General features: G+C 42.0%; 1 protein-coding gene across 6 annotated transcripts in view; it reads right to left on the bottom strand.

The window, feature by feature from the left end:
• Positions 1 to 20,000, bottom strand: part of LOC128684676 (uncharacterized) — a 170,949-nt gene that overhangs the window by 129,440 nt on the left and 21,509 nt on the right. For 5 of the 6 annotated variants that reach the window (XM_070100834.1, XM_070100857.1, XM_070100847.1 and 2 more), the window contains exon 3: positions 3,136 to 3,162. The exons of the other annotated variant lie outside the window; for it this stretch is intronic. In XM_070100834.1, coding sequence (XP_069956935.1) covers positions 3,136 to 3,162 — 27 coding nt within the window. The remainder of the gene's footprint in view (positions 1 to 3,135; positions 3,163 to 20,000) is intronic. 6 annotated transcript variants of the gene reach the window in all.

The following is a 20,000-nucleotide window of genomic DNA, read 5'->3' as shown; positions in this document are numbered from 1 at the left end:
TCTTTGCCCTTCCCCAATCTTCATGACTTTGCACTTGGTGGGATTGAACTCCAGGAGCCAATTGCTGGACCAGGTCTGCAGCCTGTCCAGATCCCTTTGTAGTTCTGCCTGGTCTTCGATCGAGTGAATTCTTCTCATCAACTTCACGTCATCTGTAAACAGCGACACCTCAGAGACTATTCCTTCCGTCATGTCGTTCACAAATACCAGAAACAGCACTGGTCCTAGGACTGACCCCTGTGGGACCCCGCTGGTCACAGGTGCCCACTCTGACACCTCGCCACGTACCATGACTCGCTGCTGTCTTCCCGACAAGTATTCCCTGATCCACTGTAGTGCCTTCCCTGTTATCCCTGCTTGGTCCTCCAGTTTTTGCACCAATCTCTTGTGTGGAACTGTGTCAAACGCCTTCTTGCAGTCCAAGAATATGCAATCCACCCACCTCTCTCTCTCTCTTGTCTTACTGCTGTCACCATGTCATAGAACTCCAGTAGGTTTGTGACACAGGATTTCCCGTCCCTGAAACCATGTTGGCTGCTGTTGATGAGATCATTCCTTTCTAGGTGTTCCACCACTCTTCTGATAATCTTCTCCATGATTTTGCATACTATACATGTCAGTGACACTGGTCTGTAGTTAATGCTTCATGTCTGTCTCCTTTTTTAAAGATTGGGACTACATTTGCTGTCTTCCATGCCTCAGGCAATCTCCCTGTTTCGATAGATGTATTGAATATTGTTGTTAGGGGTACACATAGCGCCTCTGCTCCCTCTCTCAATACCCATGGGGAGATGTTATCTGGCCCCATTGCCTTTAAGGTATCTAGTTCACTCAGAAGCCTCTTCACTTCTTCCTCGGTTGTGTGCACTGTGTCCAGCACATGGTGGTGTGCCCCACCTCTCCGTCTTTCTGGAGCCCCTTCTGTCTCCTCTGTGAACACTTCTTTGAATCTCTTGTTGAGTTCCTCACATACTTCACGGTCATTTCTTGTTGTCTCTCCTCCTTCCTTCCTTAGCCTGATTACCTGGTCCTTGACTGTTGTTTTCCTCCTGATGTGGCTGTACAACAGTTTCGGGTCAGATTTGGCTTTCGCTGCTATGTCATTTTCATATTGTCTTTGGGCCTCCCTTCTTATCTGTGCATATTCGTTTCTGGCTCTACGACTGCTCTCCTTATTCTCCTGGGTCCTTTGCCTTCTATATTTCTTCCATTCCCTAGCACACTTGGTTTTTGCCTCCTTGCACCTTTGGGTAAACCATGTGTGTGTGTGTGTGTGTGTGTGTGTGTGTGTGTGTGTGTGTGTGGTGTGTGTGTGTGTGTGTGTGTGTATAGTGTGTGTGTGTAGTGTGTGTGTGTAGTGTGTGTGTGTAGTGTGTGTAGTGTGTGTGTGTAGTGTGTGTGTGTAGTATGTGTGTGTAGTGTGTGTGTGTAGTGTGTGTGTGTGTGTGTGTGGTGTGTGTGTGTGGTGTGTGTGTGTGTGTGTGTGTGTGTGTGTGTGTGTGTGTGTGTGTGTGTGTGTGTGTGTGTGTGTGTGTGTGTGTGTGTGTGTGTGTGTATTTTCCTTGGAGCGTGAACAATACTTGTCTATTGTAGTTGTGTTATATAGGTGTAGCAGGTGTGGCGGAGTGCCTGGCACTGGGCCACCACGGGGACGGACACACACACACACACACACACACACACACACACACACACACACACACACACACAAGAATCTCATCGTACACTGCTGAATGTAAATACACTGTAAATAAATATATATGTTTAACTCAATATATTACGCAAGATTAAGAAATAAAGATGTAAATCTATTTTATAGGAATTTTAAGTAACTAAGTAATGAAGAGTGAGAAAGAAAAAATGAAATTAGTGAAATGTAAAATAATATATTAATTAATAAGTTGTCTTTTTTTTTTACCTCTATTCATCATTATGGTTGAAAATAAATTCAAGTTTTAAATAAACAGAATCGAATTACAGCTATGGAGCAGATAAAGAAAAATATATGAACGAAAGAAATATAAAAAATAAATCTAATACAGATAAGGAATACAGAAAAATGGAATATAGAGAAATGAATGTAAGAAGTGAGGTGGTAGAGTGTGGTGACTGCTCTGACTGGGGAACTTAAAAAGCTGACCACAGCGGGCGCAACGACCCCCCCTCATTCCCAGGATTCACATGGGGAGACCACCGTTCCGTGGGGAGACCTCCAGATACGACGACCGTTCCACCTGGAAGCTAGACATAGGCGACCCTACAGGCACCAGTCTAGTAAAATTATGTAAAGGTAACAAAAATAATTTAAACATGTCGTACTGTATGGAAGGTAAATATGAAAAAAAAAAGAATTTTAATGAGAATCTGCCCCTGAACAATCAGATCAGCGCAGGCAACCACACCTGCGCTGCTCTGACTGCCACGAGTAACAAGGCATCATGCAGACTCTTCTACCACCTTACACTAAAGGATTTCCCTAAATTATCGACGTCTACACACACACACACACACACACACACACACACACACACACACACACACACACACACACCAATTTACTCACCCCATTGGTGATAAAACTCAGAAGCAGCAACATCAAGTATCAATGTTAACTCACCATACATCTTAAGCAAATTATATAGTTTATTGCAGATCCCCGACAATGTTAGAAGAGAACGGTGGTCCTTGTAGCTCAACATCTCTACAGTGTGTCATCACTACAGTGTGTCAACATCACTACAGTGTCATCACTACAGTGTGTCAACATCACTACAGTGTGTCAACATCACTACAGTGTGTCAACATCACTACAGTGTGTCATCACTACAGTGTGTCAACATCACTACAGTGTGTCAACATCACTACAGTGTGTCAACATCACTACAGTGTGTCAACATCACTACAGTGTGTCAACATCACTACAGTGTGTCAACATCACTACAGTGTGTCAACATCACTACAGTGTGTCAACATCACTACAGTGTGTCATCACTACAGTGTGTCAACATCACTACAGTGTGTCAACATCACTACAGTGTGTCAACATCACTACAGTGTGTCATCACTACAGTGTGTCATCACTACAGTGTGTCAACATCACTACAGTGTGTCATCACGACAGTGTTCAATACTCACCACTACGAGCAGGATGCTTCAGTAAGGCTGCAGGCAGAGAAAAGTATAACAATAATAGCAAATAAAAGAACTTAAGCGACAAATAAAAACTACTCCAGAAAAACTGGCTGGAATTACACAGCTGTTTTTATTAAAATTGCAATATTATTATTATTATTATTATTATTATTATTATTATTATTATTATTATTATTATTATTATTATTACTATCATTATTATTATCACTATTAAATTATCACTATTGCTTTGTTTTACAGAACTCATTATATTAAGCATTCGCAGGACATGGCTGTTGGTTAGTGGGGTTCAAAGCCTAATCAACCGCACTCGGGGTCATTAAGGATGCAAGTAATTACCTTTTGTCACCACCAGGAAAGAATCCTTTGAAGTTTAATCCCTAAAATAGAGATGAAAATAAACTCTCAGGGTATATAAACCGAGAGAAATACACAACTCTGAGTATATCCTACAGGGCAAAAAAAAAAAAAAAAAAAAAAAAAAAAAAAAAAAAAAAAAAAACGGATGTTAAGAAAGCAAGATAGAAACTTTAACATATGCAACATTAACTTTAAATAAACAAAGCAAATAAAGTCAATCAATAAAAAGCACGGATGTCAATAATCATTAATTAGTAGTAATTTTTACCCAGTTTTCATGCATGGTTTTAAGCGTTTATTGGACTATCGACTGAGTATAAACATCCATCTGGCATAGCAACAGGAATACTGCCACTCATACATCTGGTATAGCAACAGATACTGCCACTCATACATCTGGCATAGCAACAGATACTGCCACTCATACATCTGGCATAGCAACAGATACTGCCACTCATACATCTGGCATAGCAACAGATACTGCCACTCATACATCTGGCATAGCAACAGGAATACTGCCACTCATACATCTGGCATAGCAACAGATACTGCCACTCATACATCTGGCATAGCAACAGATACTGCCACTCATACATCTGGCATAGCAACAGATACTGCCACTCATACATCTGGAATAGATATAGCTTTTAAGAGTTTCGAGAGTTTCACTGTTCTCGGAGCCCGGCCATGGGCCAGGCTCGTCTGGTGCTTGCTTGGTCAACCAGGCTGTTGCTGCTGGAGGCCTGCTGCCCCACATATCCATCGCAGTCTGGTTGATCTGGCACTTGGTGAAGAAATTGTACAGTTTCCCCTTGAAGGCTTCTACACTTGTTCCAGCAGTGTTTCTGATATCTTCTGGTAAGATGTTGAATAGTCTGGGACCCCGGATGTTGATACAGTGTTCCCTTATTGTCCCCACCGCACCCCTGCTCCTTACTGGGTTTATTTTGCACTTTCTCCCATCTCTCTCCCTCCAGTATGTTGTTATGGCAGTGTGCAGATTTGGGACTAGGACCTCGAGTACTTTCCAGGTATATATATATATATTATCATGTACCTCTCTCTTTCTCAAGTTCAAGACTTGAAGGCGTTTCCAGTAATTTAGGTGCTTTACTGGCTCAATGTGAGCCGTCAACGATATCTATATTTGCTCCAGCTCTGATATTGCTCCTGCTCTGAACGGGGCCGTCAGCACTGAGTGATTTGAAGAGTGTCACCATCGGCATTATTTCCCTTGTTTTGAAAGTTCTCAATACCCACCCCGTCATCATCTTGGCTGTCGTGATCTTTGTTTTGTTATGGTCTTCAAAAGAAAGGTCAACTGACATAATTATTCCCAGGTCTTTTACGCGTTCTTTTCGTTCCATTTGATGACCCTCTTGAGTTTTGTGTATAGTATTAATTTTGAGTTCTTCATTCTTTCCATACCTAAGCAGCTGGAACTTATCACCATTGAACGTCATGTTCTCCTCTGCCCACTGGAAAACCCTGCTTACGTCTTCCTGTAAATTTTCAGTGTCGTCTACCGTAGTGACTTTCATGCTTATTTTAGTGTCATCTGCAAATGATGATACAAAAGTGTGACGGGTGTTTTTATCTATGTCTGTTATGAGGATGAGAAATAGCAGAGGTGCCAGGACAGTGCCTTGGGGCACTGAAATTTTTACCTCGCTGATGCTGGATCTTGGTCTTTTTACTACTAAATTTTGTGTTGTGCGTGTCAGGAACCCAAAAATTCATCTGCCTACCTTCCCCGTAATGTCCATGGCCCTCATTTTGTGCGTTATCACTCCATGATCGCATTTGTCAAACGCCTTTGCAAAATCTGTGTAAATCTCACCTGTGTTTTGGTCGTCTTCCAACGCCTCCGTAATTCTGTCATAATGGTTCAGCATGATCGTCCTGCTCTAAAACCATGCTGGTTGTGCTGGTCCATGAAATTTGTAATCTGCCGTCTCATTACTCTTTCGAAAATTTTTATATGAGAAGTAATTTTTAGCTAGTTCTCTACTACCTCCCTTATGCAGAGAAGCTATGTTTTCACTCTTTAAGGCCTCCAGTATTTCACCTATATTTAAGCTCTTTTTCCAAAGAATACTGAGGGTTCGTGCTAGTGGTACTTTGCACTTCTTTATAAATAGGGCATTCCATGAATCTGGTCCAGGCGCTGAGTGGGCATGTTATCCATTTCTTTTTCGAAATCTATGGGATTTGTACTAATGTCAGTTAGTTGGTCCGCGCGACCTTCTGCTGGAGTGAAAAATGTTTCTGCATTTTCCACCTTGCTGTCATTTAGTGGGTTGCTGAACACCGACTCATACTGTATTTTTAGGATTTCACTCATATCCTGTTCATCGTCAGTATACGAGTCTCCTCTCAATTTATGGTCCAGTTCTACAGGTAGTTCTTAGCTTGGATTTTGCATAGGAATAGAAATATTTTGGGTTTCTTGCAATATCCTGTATGACCCTTTGTTCCCTTTGTACTTCTTCTGTTAGGTATGACATTTTAAGTTTTTACTCTAATTCAGTGATCTCTCGGCTAAGACTATCTTTCCTCTCTTGCAGCATATTTGTGTTTTTAAGCAACTCAGTAACCCGTTTTCTTTTGTACCATCTACGCTCTCTGTCTGATCTGGGTTTCCTCAATGGTACGTGCTTCATGCATACCTTGTATGCTTCTATATTCAGCTTCTCTAGGCAATGGTGGGGATTTTGAATGCTCATGTCTGATTCCCAGGATATATCTGATAGCTTTTGGTTTATTTTTTCCCCGTCAATTCTATGTTTTTTGTTTTAATTAAACTTAACTGAACATCCCGTCTCTAACATTAGTGATGCGGTTCCCTAAACCTGAGTTAATACTCGTTTGAACTTCTATGATGTTGTGATCATAGTATATTGTTTTTGTAACTAACTGCCACTCATGCATCTGGCATAGCAACAGAGATACTGCCACTCATCCATCTGGCATAGCAACAGAGATACTGCCACTCATCCATCTGACATAGCAACAGAGATACTGCCACTCATCCATCTGGCATAGCAACAGAGATACTGCCACTCATCCATCTGGCATAGCAACAGAGATACTGCCACTCATCCATCTGACATAGCAACAGAGATACTGCCACTCATCCATCTGACATAGCAACAGAGATACTGCCACTCATCCATCTGGCATAGCAACAGAGATATTGCCACTCATCCATCTGGCATAGCACAGAGATATTGCCACTCATCCATCTGGCATAGCAACAGAGATACTTCCACAGACAGGGAAAAGGGGATGATTTTTGTCAAAAGAAAAAAAATATCTGACTCTGGACTTTGTCATATGACGACCCGTTCTGTGGAGCTTTTGTTCAGGTGGCCGATATCTTCCACTGGCTTACCTGTCATATGGCCGAGGCCCTCCACCGGCTTACCTGTCATATAGCCGAGGCCCTCCACTGGCTTACCTGTCATATGGCCGAGGCCCTCCACCGGCTTACCTGTCATATAGCCGAGGCCCTCCACTGGCTTACCTGTCATATAGCCGAGGCCCTCCACTGGCTTACCTGTCATATGGCCGAGGCCCTCCACTGGCTTACCTGTCATATAGCCGAGGCCCTCCACTGGCTTACCTGTCATATAGCCGAGGCCCTCCACTGGCTTATCTGTCATATAGCCGAGGCCCTCCACTGGCTTACCGGTCCAGCTCGGTAAACAACAGTGTCACATTAAAGACATAATGGTTGGGTTGCCCCGTCACCCCTAATAAATTTCATAGAATCACCTCACAGAGTTCCAAGATCAATGTATGTGTATCTCAGTGTATATATGCGTGTGCATCTCAGAATATACACCAAGAGATTACAGCGTCGTCTGTTTTAGTAGGAATGCTTTATAGCGCACAGGAGATATGCAGTTGTAATGATCCTTACGGTCGTAATGACCATCATGTAGCCCTAATTACCGTCGAGCATCCTAAACTTCCCTCATGCGATCTTAATGACCCTCGAGCGGCCAATAAGTGCTCAACCTAACAAAACCAAAATAATGAAAGTAAAAAAATTCATAGCTAATCCACGTTCCGACTTCCTCCACCTCCCCTCTTCCTGGATCATTGTCAAGTGGCAAACCTTAACGTTGTGTACAGTTTCCTTTGCATTGTGGGCTGGTTGTGAATTGTGGAAAAAGACATATATGTAGTTCAGGACATTAGAGGAAACATTTAGCCAAGAGTGGCGTCTTCAATCCTAATACAGAGATAACTAAAACCGAGTATATATAGTGGCAGGAGTCATGTGGAAAGCAGCGAGAGGGTGGTGGTAGTAGTAGTACCAGTAGTAGTAGTAGCAGCAGTAGTAGTAGTAGTAGTAGTAGTAGTAGTAGTAGTAGTAGTAGTAGAATAACTGCGGTGAGATGGGTTGGGTATGAGGAGGATATGTCAGCATCATGTTACAGCTGTCTCCAACATAGGAAATATTCTGTTGATCAACAATATGGATATAGTGTAACTTTCGAATTTTTGGTGGATAGCGTCACAGTATTTAGGGCAGCCTCTATACACTTGCGCCGTCTTCCTCCTTAACGACTAAATCTAGCCTCAATTAACTTCATGAAGTGTTCAACATAATCTCTGTGTTAGACACACGAGTTTCTATGGTCATCACGGTTGCAGTCGTTCTTGCGCTTCCTAATCCTAAGATCCAGAGATCTCGCAGTTTCCCCCACATATACTGTCACATCCCCTACGTGGTATTACCTGGAGTTTACCTGGAGAGAGTTCCGGGGGTCAACGCCCCCGCGGCCCGGTCTGTGACCAGGCCTCCTGGTGGATCAGAGCCTGATTAACCAGGCTGTTACTGCTGGCTACACGCAATCCAACGCCCGGCTGGTCAGGTACCGACTTTAGGTGCTTGTCCAGTGCCAGCTTGAAGACTGCCAGGGGTCTATTGGTGATCCCCCATATGCATGCTGGGAGGCAGTTGAATAGGTATTGTGTAGACTCCTGCGCTAATGCCAGAGTCGTTCCTGGGTTTCTGCACTAGGTTTTTTAACAGTAGTCGAAGAGCTGGTGGATATTTAAACAAGTTTTCTGTTAAGTATTTTAGAGACATTAGTTGCAACGTCGCTGACCGGTATTGTGGGTTGGTTGTGAATTATTCCAGCTACGGTATTGTGGGATGGTTGTGAATTATTCCAGCTACGGTATTGTGGGATGATTGTGAATTATTCCAGCTACGGTATTGTGGGATGATTGTGAATTATCCCAGCTAGTATTGTGGGTTGGTTATGAATTATTCCGACCACGGTATTGTGACCATTCTTACCCTAGTTAGGTCATACATAACGTTTGATATCAGGATGCAGTTTCAAGGACACCTGTACTACTCTCTCTTTATTACACGATGTTTCACCCAGTCTTTATTTTTACGACGTTTAACCAAAAGGCTCCATCAGGTTCACAGAAACAAGGAAAAATGCTGCATTATAAACCATCCTGAGGTCAGGTGACACCATGAGGGCGGGGCCTGGAGCTGGGCGTGAACTCGAGTTTAATTTTCTATATGTTGATGATGGACAATGTGAGTGATGGGCGTTGTTCATTTATGTACACCTCCAGCTGACGCCCACATCCAGGCTCCCGCCCTCTTTTGGTGACACCTGACAACCTAAGTTACCAGTAACCTCTCCACCAGCTAACCTCTGTTTCCAATGACCTCACCACCTGGGTGCTTTATAAGACTGTTTTTGGTCATTTCTCCCCCGCCACAGAGCTGTAAACGGTACAGCACTTGTACCAACTCTGACACTCCTTCGGGAGTCACTGCCAGATCACCACATGGAGAAGACCTGGGCCAGGACCCGTCCTGACAAACCTACATGAACCTGCTCGTTTTATGTACCTCTGTTGTGTGCGATTAACATCTAGATTCTAGATGAACAAGAATTTTTCACGATAAATATAACTTTAGTGAGTAACGTGGAAGGTCAACTAACGGCAGGTGACAGGAGGTTTGGACATAAAAAGAGAGGCTCTTGGAGCCACTTCTCTTAATGATGTTTAGCATTGCGTTCTGGGTGAGTAAGGAAACACTTAGAGTTTGTTGGCAAAGGCGATACGGCTGGGGTCACTGGTGGATGGTGGGGGAAGTATCAGAGATGTGGAGCGGTGGTGGTGACGGAGGAAGGGGGACCTAAACTCTTTTAGTCACCAGCAAGAGAAGCATAGGAAGTAACTATGCCACTACCAAGATCACCATCCCAAATTCACTACAATGACCCAGACTATCACCATAATGACTATCACCAGAACCAGCAGCAACTGAACAATACAATGATGACACTATAATGATGACACGGCCACAGCAACAGCACCAGTGACACACAAGCCTGGCAGGAATGTCATGTGGCACGAGTGAGAGCCAACAGTACTACCAACACCACTTGTGTGTGTGTGTGTGTGTGTGTGTGTGTGTGTGTGTGTGTGTGTGTGTGTGTGTGTGTGTGTGTGTGTGTGTGTGTGTGTGTGTGTGTGTGTGTACGTGTGTGTGTGTATGAACGTGTGTACTCACCTATTTGTAGTCTGGATGCAGAGGTCGAGTCTTGGTTCCTGACCATGAGTTTTAACGTGACCACTACTGAGTTCACTCTCCTGGCTTTAAGAGCTTTATCATATCTGTTTTTGTAGATGTGTATAGATCCTGCCTCTCACTTCGTCGTGTTGGCCATTCCACTTCCTGGCCACTCTGTAATACATCTGTGTTTGTAAATTCCAACTGACCTCGTGTACCTGTTTCATCTCTCGAAATACCTGTCCATGTCCACTATTAATTTCTCCGTTCATTTTGTACGTTGTTTCCATCTTCCCTTGTCTTTCTATCCTGTAATAATGTCAGCAGATTTAGCTCTTTTAGTCTTTACCATAATTCAAACCCCTTAATTTTGGAACCCAACTGAAAATATCTGCCATTTTCCCATTTTCTTGACATGCTTGATTAGATTTGGGCTTGACACATGCCGTAGAGCTGCAAATAACTCTTTGTTAAGATTCATAAAAGCAAACCTTATAATTGCCAGACATCCATATGCTGCAGCAGTGAGCGGGGAAGTGGGGATGGGGTGAGAGTAGACTGGTGAGAGGAACGTTATGTGTAGAAGAGAGAGCTAAGCGCTCTTGGGGCGGCCTGGAGAAACAGGAGGGGTAGTCTGAGGACGAGAATGCATCGTTCTTAGTTGGTGAAAGTCTTGATTCTTGGGTAGCTTGAAGCAGACTTGGTCGCAGGAGGGAAGGCAGGTGGGGGCAACAGAGGTGGCTCAGTTGTAGGTGTTATTTAACGTGGAGCATTTGTGGAAGAACCTTTCTAGAGTTTCTTGAAATTGGTTCTGGAGAGGCTGCACAGTTTTGTTTTAATACCAAAAGAAAACGGAGTCTCCGGTTTGATGAACTCCAGAACTTGCGTACGAGTGAAATGGTGTGGAGTCTCACAAGCGAATTTAACAAACCCAGCACAGAGTCCTGTGTATAGTTCTGTGCAGGTCATGGTCTCCTCATTCGAAGAAGATGAGTAGAAAGTCAGGTTGTCCCAAGTAAGTGAGCTGGTGCAGGAGTCAACATCTTTTTCCTCTTCCTCAGAAGAGGATTCAGAGGGCGAGTCTTCAATGGTGTTGGCTGATTGACCCACTGAAGTAGTGGTGGAAGAAGTCGATGGTGGCCTCTCATTGGTGGGATTTGGAGGAGTCTCATCACATGAAGGCGGTGGTGGTAGTGGAGCTGTTTGAGAGGAGCTTCATGGTGTGGAAACATTGACATATTTGAGGTGGTCTTGAGTATGGCTGAAGAAGGTGGAGAAGCAGGGAAAGTAAACTCTGGCATGTTGTCCAACCTGAAGAGCTCATTAATGGTGGTGTTAAAGGTTTCAGGAAGAGCCATATTCTGCATATGGGCACACACCATACAGTAGTAAATTTTGGTTGGGTCACAGTCAGGTATGAAGGTGGTGGTGGAGGGCTGAGTAGCCTGGAGATGTTTAGTGGTATCAGCTTGTAATTTGGTGATAGCAGCCTAAGTGGGAGATCTGGATGAGAACTACTTCTGTGCTGCTTCTTGAGTTTTTTCAATATTTCACGCCGTGGAGGACATTTTGCAGCAAGAGTGTGGTGGTTGCTCTTGCAATTCAGGCAAGACGTTGTTAGTGGAGTGGTAGTGGAGTAGGTCATGAAATAGTGGCCCTCACAACCACAGGTCCTGCAGAACTTCCTGAACTTGATACCCTTTACCAGGCCTGGAGAGGGGTAATTACCCTTTTCCACTCTTGGTAAAGGGGTGATTACCCTTTACCAGGCCTGGTAAAGGGTTAATGGGACAGTCCTTAGTGCTGTGCATATAAGGCTTATGAAGTAATAATAACAGATAGCCAGACTCTCAGCCACAACATGGGCAGCCATGATCACATCAGTAAAAGTGATTTTTAACATGGATGAAGCAGTAGGGATTCTGGTAATGTGCTCCTCTCTAGCCCAGGAAGTCTGGTCTTCAATGGAGGTCTTGAGGTCATCACTGGGTTGTGAAGTAAGCAGTTTGTCCAGTTTCCCGAGGAAGCCAGACCTCTTGACTCTTAAAGCCGGAGAGAACATGACGGTAAAGCCTCGGTCAGTGATGGCAATGAAGGTGAAGGTTCCCCTCTCCAACGGTGATCGCGTCTCGCCTGATCTTCCTCAGGTGAGACGCTCAGTACTCTGCTCACCTCAAGGTTCTCTTAACAGACCTATATAGTCTCTTCTACGGGTCCATTTGTAGGTTTTCCTTGTCCTTTCCTGTTTGCATTCTCATTAGTTTCACATCCGCAAAGGGATACATCCAACTATTTCTTCCTGCATAGCGTTCAGGTACACTAGAACTTTTACATATCCCGTAACCAATCTTTGTCGAACCCCCATTTGTCACATTTTTCTATTTTGATGCCCCTTCCTGGCAGTCACTCTTATTTTTATCCTCTAGTTAGGCATTCCCTGATCCACTGTACTTCCTTTCCAGTAATTCCTGCTTGATCCTCTTGATCTTTCTGGACTCTTGTGCGCTACTCTGGTAAATATATTCTTAAAGTCGAAAGATTATGCAGTTCACCGCTTGCTGTCTCTTATTCCTGCTAGGTAACTATCAGGTCACATATATTAAATCTTTAGGTCACATATATTTACACAGTTGATCACACACCGGACCGCGATTAGCAGACGGAGGATCGAGTCTCCACCACTCGGTGCGCTGAATGACCCAAACTAGTTCAACACTTCGTGAAATACAGTGCAAGTCTGGTCGAAGCTGACTCTACCTCCTTACTTTCTGGCAATACCAGAACATAATTGATTGCCTTTATCTCTCTATCTCTCTCTCTCTCTCTCTCTCTCTCTCTCTCTCTCTCTCTCTCTCTCTCTCTCTCTCTCTCTTTCTCTCTCTCTCTCTCTCTCTCTCTCTCTCTCTCTCTCTCTCTCTCACACACACACACACACCTGTTCAGTGAATGCACATCAATTTTACGCAAGTGTTAAACCCATGTGGTTCATTCAGCACTAAAAGTGGTAGAGGCTCGAACCTCCGACCCTTCATGGCAAGACACGAACGCTTTCTATATGTACTCTAGTTCGTATATATATATATATATATATATATATATATATATATATATATATATATATATATATATATATAAGAGAAACACAGCGCTAAATAGAGCATGTATGTTATTGCTATATTCGAGGGAAAGCGATAGACCCGTAGGGTCATAAGTTGCTACGATATGGGAGGTAATTAGGTTTGATCCAAGGGAGGGTACCGCTTGGATCAAGAGCCCTGTACTAGCATCATGATAAACAACGACCACCACAACGACTAGCAGGAAGAGGAGAAAAAGAAGATAAAAATAATAAGATGTTCCATTAGAGTAAGAGGTAAAAAGATTGTTTTTATAGGAACATAAAAATAGGGAGAGAGAGAGAGAGAGAGAGAGAGAGAGAGAGAGAGAGAGAGAGAGAGAGAGAGAGAGAGAGAGAGAGAGAGAGAGAGAGGACCTTCACAACTACAGAAGGTAAAGCGTATTGTATCTCCTTGGCACCGACAACCTTCCTTACGTGAGAATAGCTGAAGCAGGTGTTGTTGTGGGTGGCTACGAGTGTCACACACACACACACACACACACACACACACACACACACACACTTCTTACAAGAAGAGAGGATCAAGAACACAAAACCACAGCTGGAAGTCCTACACGACAGACAAGTCATAGAGAGATTTAAAAAAAGTGTTTCCTCAGTCTCAAAGTTGTTGACAAATACAGTGAGCTATATGAAGACCTGGTGAAGGTTTCCCCCGTTCACAGCTGCAAGAGAAGGTGTGACAGAGGAGAGTATATAGTAGGTGTAGGTCAAGTAACCCCGGGTCTGGCATAACTGTGTGACCAAACATACATGGATGATACACTACTACGTGTACAAGTTCCAAGTAATATGAATTTTGGGAAATACAAGAGGCCACATGAAGGAAGGGAAAGACCAATTTATTGGGCAGCTTCGTTCATCCTACAAGTGACTAAAACCTTTATTGACACCATTATGTATCAGTTATACAGCTGACACTATCATTCATCATTTCAAAATCTACACATCTACAGAAAAGTTTTCTCATATACGTTTAAATTATTATTATAATCAAAAAAGAAGCGCTAAGCATATACATTTAAAGATAAAGTTTTTCATATATATTAATGTAAAAATTAATAATTTGTACCAAAAGATCCTTAGAAAACTTACCTAACCTTATTATAACAAGCGCAATTTAATTTTGCCTAATCCAACTAAATATATATTTAGATACGTTTACAATAATAAACAAACAAAAAAATATATTTTTTCTTTCGATAAGTGTAGAATGACTATTGCGAAATTATTGCATACACAAATTTTCGCTTGCCTTATTTAAGGCAAAATCGCAAGTTTTACCTATTCGACACGACAATAATATATATATATATATATATATATATATATATATATATATATATATATATATATATATATATATATATATATATATATATAACATCGCAAACGGGCGAATTTATTTATAAATATTATCTGCTGTGGATTGAGAAATAATGTTTGTAAATTATCAATTAGTATTAAATAATTTCGAGCTTTTGCCAGTTATGCATTTCAAAAGCTCTTAAATTATTTATGTATAGAAAGAGGTTTGGTAATAGGTAACATATATTTTAAAAAGATTACAAACTCGGCAGACGATGCACCATCCCCCCAATGAAAAGCAGGGGTGTCACTAGCACGTTAAGAGACAATACAATAAGTGTCAGGGGCCCGAGACTGTTCAACTGCCTCCCAGCATACATAAGGGGGATTACCAATAGACCCCTGGCTGTCTTCAAGCAGGCACTGGACAAGCACCTAAAGTCGGTATCTGACCAGCCGGGCTGTGGCTCGTACGCTGGATTGCGTGCAGCCAGCAGTAACAGCCTGGTTGATCAGGCTCTGATCCACCATGAGGCCTGGTCACAGATCGGGCCGCGGGGGCGTTGACCCCCGGAACTCTCTCCAGGTAAACTCCAGGTAAACACACACACTACAAACACACACACACACACACACTACAAACACACACACACACACACTACAAACACACACACACAAACGCACACGGAAACAGCTAGTTAAGATAATTGTCATGCCCACATTAGTCCAAGAAGAGCCTTCGTCTGGCAGGTCCTGTTCAATGGTCCCAGCATTTCCGGGGCAACAGTTCTAGCAGCTCCTGGGCAATGGTCCCAGCAATTCCTGTGCAGTGGTCCCAGTAGTTCCTGTGCAGTGGTCCCAGCAGTTCCTGTGCAGTAGTCCCAGCAACTCCTGGGCAATGGTCCCAGCAGTTCCTGTGCAGTGGTCCCAGCAGCTCCTGGGCAATGGTCTCAGCAGTTCCTGGGCAGTGGTCCCAGCAGTTCCTGGGCAGTGGTCCCAGCAGTTCCTGGGCAGTGGTCCCAGCAATTCCTGGGCGGTGGTCCCAGCAGTTCCTGGGCAGTGGTCCCAGCAGTTCCTGGGCAATGGTCCCAGCAGTTCCTGGGCAATGGTCCCAACAGTTCCTGGGCAGTGGTCCCAACAGTTCCTGGGCAGTGGTCCCAACAGCTCCTGGGCAGTGGTCCCAACAGCTCCTGGGCAGTGGTCCCAGCAGTTCCTAGGCAGTGGTCCCAGCAGTTCCTGGGCAGTGGTCCTAACAGTTCCTGGGAAGTGGTCCCAGCAGTTCCTAGGCAGTGGTCCCAGCAGTTCCTGGGCAGTGGTCCCAGCAGTTCCTGGGCAGTGGTCCCAGCAGTTGGCTTCATCAGCAGCCCTAAGTAACTTTCCCTTTTTGCCAGGTGACGTAAGTTTATTGAACTTCTGGTATCTGCGTAGGTAGTGTCCTCACCAACCCCTGGAGTTGGTGCTTTTGGTATTGTTGGGCTTAGACGAGCTAAACCCCTAAGGGTCATACAGCGCCTGGGAAATGGGTGGTAATCATGCTTGATCAAAGGGAATAATAAGCCTATCATAGGTCATATAACGCCTAAGGAATGGAAGATAGTTGGAATTTAAGGTTGAGATAGATTCAAAGGTGAACCCAAAGGGTTTCTTTCAGGTATAGAGAAATAAAACTAGGGAAAAATGTCGGCCCACTTAAATGTAACTCAGGTCAGTTTAGTGACAAAGTAATGTGTATGATTTTTAACACTTATTTCCTGTACTTTTACACAAGAGGATACAAATGAAACCTTAAGAGATCAATAATTACACAGATCAGAATGAGAATACATTATGCAAAATCAAATTAACTAGAAACATGGTCTTCTGACAGCTACAATGAAAGCAGACAAGTCACTAACTAGGCTTAGACAAGCTTTTTTCAAGGGTTATAAAGGAATGTTAAGAGGAACTTGGCAAACCATTATTAGCTAGTCTCTTCGATATATTGATAAAAAAAAGAGTATATGGCCAATGTGACTGTCAAAACAACCCATACAACTTATGTTGGGTATTAAGTGTATAGTTGGTCTGTTTATAGTTACTCCATGAAGAAGTAAGCAATAATAGCACTTAATGATGATCCCATAGTCATTCCATACGACTGCTTGTAGTATGTCACCAAAGGTGAAAGCAACTAAGTCGATTCACAGTTAAACTAATTCTATGGAATGTGTGTGGAGGGAGGAATCGGAAATCACTATCTATTTTTGATACAGCACATTACTGGTCTGGGCAAAGGGTATCTAGTAGAATCACGACGTCCAGAGTGTCTAGTTTCGTGCTTTTAACACTAGTCTGCTGGAGTCGTGAGATTAAATCAACAGGATGTTTTAATGTAATCTAGGAGTTATAAATATTTGGCAAATACCCCTAATTTATGTAGTGCAGTTCCAATGTCTTACGGGCTTGTGTGTTTTTGGGAGACCATATATGCAGGCACGTTTTTCGTTGGTTGGTATTTAGTTTCTTCCCTTCTGAACGATTTAGGATCTGTCTGGCTTTACACAAAAAGTTTGAAGTTAATTTCGTCATGCATTTTTGTGAGATAAGAGACATACTTGACTTCGCTATTAAGCAGATTAAATATTTTGGTTTCGTAGGCAGTTGTATTTAGAATTACTACATTATGTTTCAACGTTCCTCATATTGTGTGAGAGGAGCTGCCGAAACCCCCACCTCGGTACCCACATATACAAGACTGGCCTCTTTACGTCACCACAAAGGAATCTAGCAGAGCTAAGCCTAACGTAACACCTAAGATGATCTCGTGTAGCCAAAGGCCAATGACACGGTCATATATCCTGACCTTAATCTAGGAAGACTTAACAAATGAATGTGAATAGTTGGAGAGATTGTCTATTTATATATGGGAGTTAGGTATTATTTTGCCCGCTAATACCTTGTGTAGGTCACTGCCTTACTAAGCCCCTGACTAAGATTGGGTAGTTACTCGCTGAGTTTCTGGTTGTTATAATAGTAGAGCAGCGTGGATGAAGTCGCGTCTCAGTCGTACTGGAAATGGGCTTGCCTTAGTACGCAGATATACAAGTACCTGGGGTAGCTCAAAGCGGAGCCCGAAGGGAGAGGGGGGCTGATACCTCACAAAAGTCTCATCAGCATCCTAAAGTCAGGAAATAAAAATAAGTATAATAGAGTTTCAAGGAAAGTTCCCCTCCATCCCCGTCTTCTAACTAGACTGCCAACCTAACCTAAGCCTCTCCTAAATAAAATTATATATATATATATATATATATATATATATATATATATATATATATATATATATATCTATATATATATATATATATATATATATATATATAAAATGTCGTGCCGAATAGGCAGAACTTGCGATCTTGGTTTAAATATCAACGCTCATCTTGCCATATAGGACAAGCGAAAATTTGTGTATGCAATAATTTCGCCAAAATCATTCTGAACCTAACGAAAAAAATATATTTGATTGTGTTTGTTTAGTACTAAATTACTGTAAACAAATAAAAAATATATTTAGTTGGGTTAGGCTAAAATAAATTGTTCTTGTTATAATAAGGTTAGGTAAGTTTTCTAAGATTCTTTTCGAGCAAAATTAAAAAATTTTACATTAACATTAATGAAAAAAATATATCTTTAAACGTATAAGAAAATTTTTTAGAAAGGACTTAATTTTAAATGAGTTTTTGCTAAGTGACCAGTTTTACATATTCGGCACGACATATATATATATATATATATATATATAATATATATATATATATATATATATATATATATATATATATATATATATATATATATATATTGTGGTGGTGTAAGTCATTCGCGTCCACAAGTGACATTCGTTGCCAAATACTAGTCTTCGAAAAGTCATTAACTTCAGCAGCAATATATCACAGTGTTTATACAACACTTCAAAGCAAACTTCGCTCTCGGCAGGGGAGTTCGGAGTTTGGAGAGGGAGAGAGAGGGAGGAAGGGAGAGAGAGAGAGAGAGAGAGAGAGAGAGAGAGAGAGAGAGAGAGAGAGAGAGAGAGAGAGAGAGAGTCACACATTCTCTACTACTGTTGTCTCTGATGATAGGTAGAAAAGGTGTAAAGACTTATTTGTCATGTTCTTAAAATGCGTTTCAATGAGTAAGAGACTGTTCCCATAAATCTTTGTAAATGCCTAAAAGTAAATATAAATCCAAATGACTTAACAAAACATTAACAAAAACAATCGCATCTCCACGAAAGATGAATTAATTTAATATCACATATTTCACCTCCCAAAAAGCTGATATATATATATATATATATATATATATATATATATATATATATATAATATATATATATATATATATATATATATATATGTTGTCCTGAATAGGTAAACTTGGTTAATTAGCAAGAACTCATTTAAAATTAAGTCCTTTCTAAAATTCTCTTATACGTTTTAAGATATATTTTTCATTTATGTTAATGTAAAAATTAATAATTTTGTATCCAAAGAACCTTAGAAAACTTACCTAACCTTATTATAACAAGCGCAATTTAATTTAGCCTAATCCAACTAAATATATTTTAGATAAGTTTACGATAACTTAATAATAAACAAACACGACGAAATATTTTTTTTCGTTAGGTTCACCAGTCTTGTGGAATGCTTAATAATTCGTAAAAAAGCCGATACCACTCCCACGAGCGCTCTTATCGCGGGGAAGGTGCCAGAGCTAGAGTTTGCTACCACCTGCAGCTCACAAGACTGCCATTCCCACGTGTCCCCCAGGGGCGGGGAAGATGGCAGACCAGAGGCCTAGCTTCTCCCTAAGAGCCCCATGAGGGTGGAGAATGGGGCTAGGCCTAGGGACAGTTGGTTCTGGAAGATGAGGAGGTACTTGTACCTCCTCCCATGGGAGACATAGGTCTCAAAACACTCCCAAGACAGGGAGCCAAGGCCGGGTCACCATCTGGAAAAAGACCCGGGCCGGGAGAGTACCGGCAAAACAAAAATAACAATTTGCAAACGGGCAAAAATATTTTCAGACGTTGTTTCTCAGTCCACAGCAGGATTCGAACCTGCACACCAGAAGATAATTTTGGTTTAATATATGTTACCACCACCAGAAACTATGTATATTTATTTATGGTTTAAAGAGACATATGAGCAATCACTAAGGCATATCAAGGTCTCAGGACCGAAATGTTTTCTAATAAATATGTCCTAGTGTTTGCTCATGTGTCTTTCTAAACCAATTTGTCGGTATCTATTACCAAGGTTTATACCACAATTATTTATACTGTGTATAATGATTAGGGACCAGTTAAACCCAATTGAATAGAATTTGGATTGATGTGAACACTCACTGGTACAGGTATAACACATCTACACAGAAAGACAGACCTAGTTTGGTGGAAGCCATCCTGAGACAGGTGAGCATCTGATGGTTTGAGTTGTTCCT

Source organism: Cherax quadricarinatus, chromosome 5, assembly GCF_038502225.1.
Source record: "Cherax quadricarinatus isolate ZL_2023a chromosome 5, ASM3850222v1, whole genome shotgun sequence".
Classification (NCBI taxonomy): Eukaryota; Metazoa; Arthropoda; class Malacostraca; order Decapoda; family Parastacidae; genus Cherax; species Cherax quadricarinatus.
The sequence above is the reverse complement of the archived record's forward strand: the minus strand, read 5'-3'. Positions and strand labels throughout refer to the sequence as shown.